Source organism: Penaeus monodon, chromosome 28 (assembly GCF_015228065.2).
Source record: "Penaeus monodon isolate SGIC_2016 chromosome 28, NSTDA_Pmon_1, whole genome shotgun sequence".
Lineage (NCBI taxonomy): Eukaryota > Metazoa > Arthropoda > Malacostraca > Decapoda > Penaeidae > Penaeus > Penaeus monodon.
Window position 1 is genome coordinate 33,002,788 of NC_051413.1, and position 548 is coordinate 33,003,335.

The 548-nt window shown below is 43.6% G+C and overlaps 1 protein-coding gene across 1 annotated transcript in view; it reads left to right on the plus strand.

Annotated features, from left to right (window-relative positions):
• The first annotated feature begins 42 nt into the window (after positions 1-42).
• LOC119591510 (transcription initiation factor TFIID subunit 9-like) overlaps positions 43-548 on the plus strand; it is a 6,292-nt gene continuing 5,786 nt past the window's right edge. Inside the window, exon 1 of the mRNA XM_037940259.1 lies at positions 43-199. Within this exon, the coding sequence (XP_037796187.1) occupies positions 76-199 (124 nt within the window). The 5' untranslated portion in view covers positions 43-75. The remainder of the gene's footprint in view (positions 200-548) is intronic.

Below are 548 nucleotides of genomic sequence, written 5' to 3' on the forward strand. Positions count from 1 at the left end.
CAGGGCTGCCAACCCCGCGCGCGGGTTGGCAGCCCTGGCGGCGAGCGGACGAGGCGCTGCAAACAAAAATCCAAGATGGCGAAGGACCAGAAGGTGTCAATGCCCAAAGAGGCCCAGGTTATGAGCGCTATTCTCAAGGATATGGGCATCACGGACTACGAGCCGGGAGTCATTAACCAGATGCTGGAATTCACGTACCGTAAGTGCCGGATTTTTTTTTTTTTTAAGGAAAATTAGAGTGTTTTGAGTTTTGAGTTTTCGGTCGAGGGTTTCGTCGGGTTTGAAGTTCACTGGGAATTCACTGATTTAAAAGCTTTTATTCGGGTATTTCGACGTTGCCAAGAGGCCGTCGAATCAGACTTGTATGCCATAACTGCGTAGGTATCATATTTTTGCTTTTAGCTGAACTAATTCCCCATAATGGTACCGGTAAACAACCTCAGAGGAAAAATGTGTTGTAAAAGATGCAAAATGTATAAAAAAAAAGAATCGAATGCTTTATTTATTTATTTAAAACTTTCTGTGTATGTCAACCAGGATTACAGTAT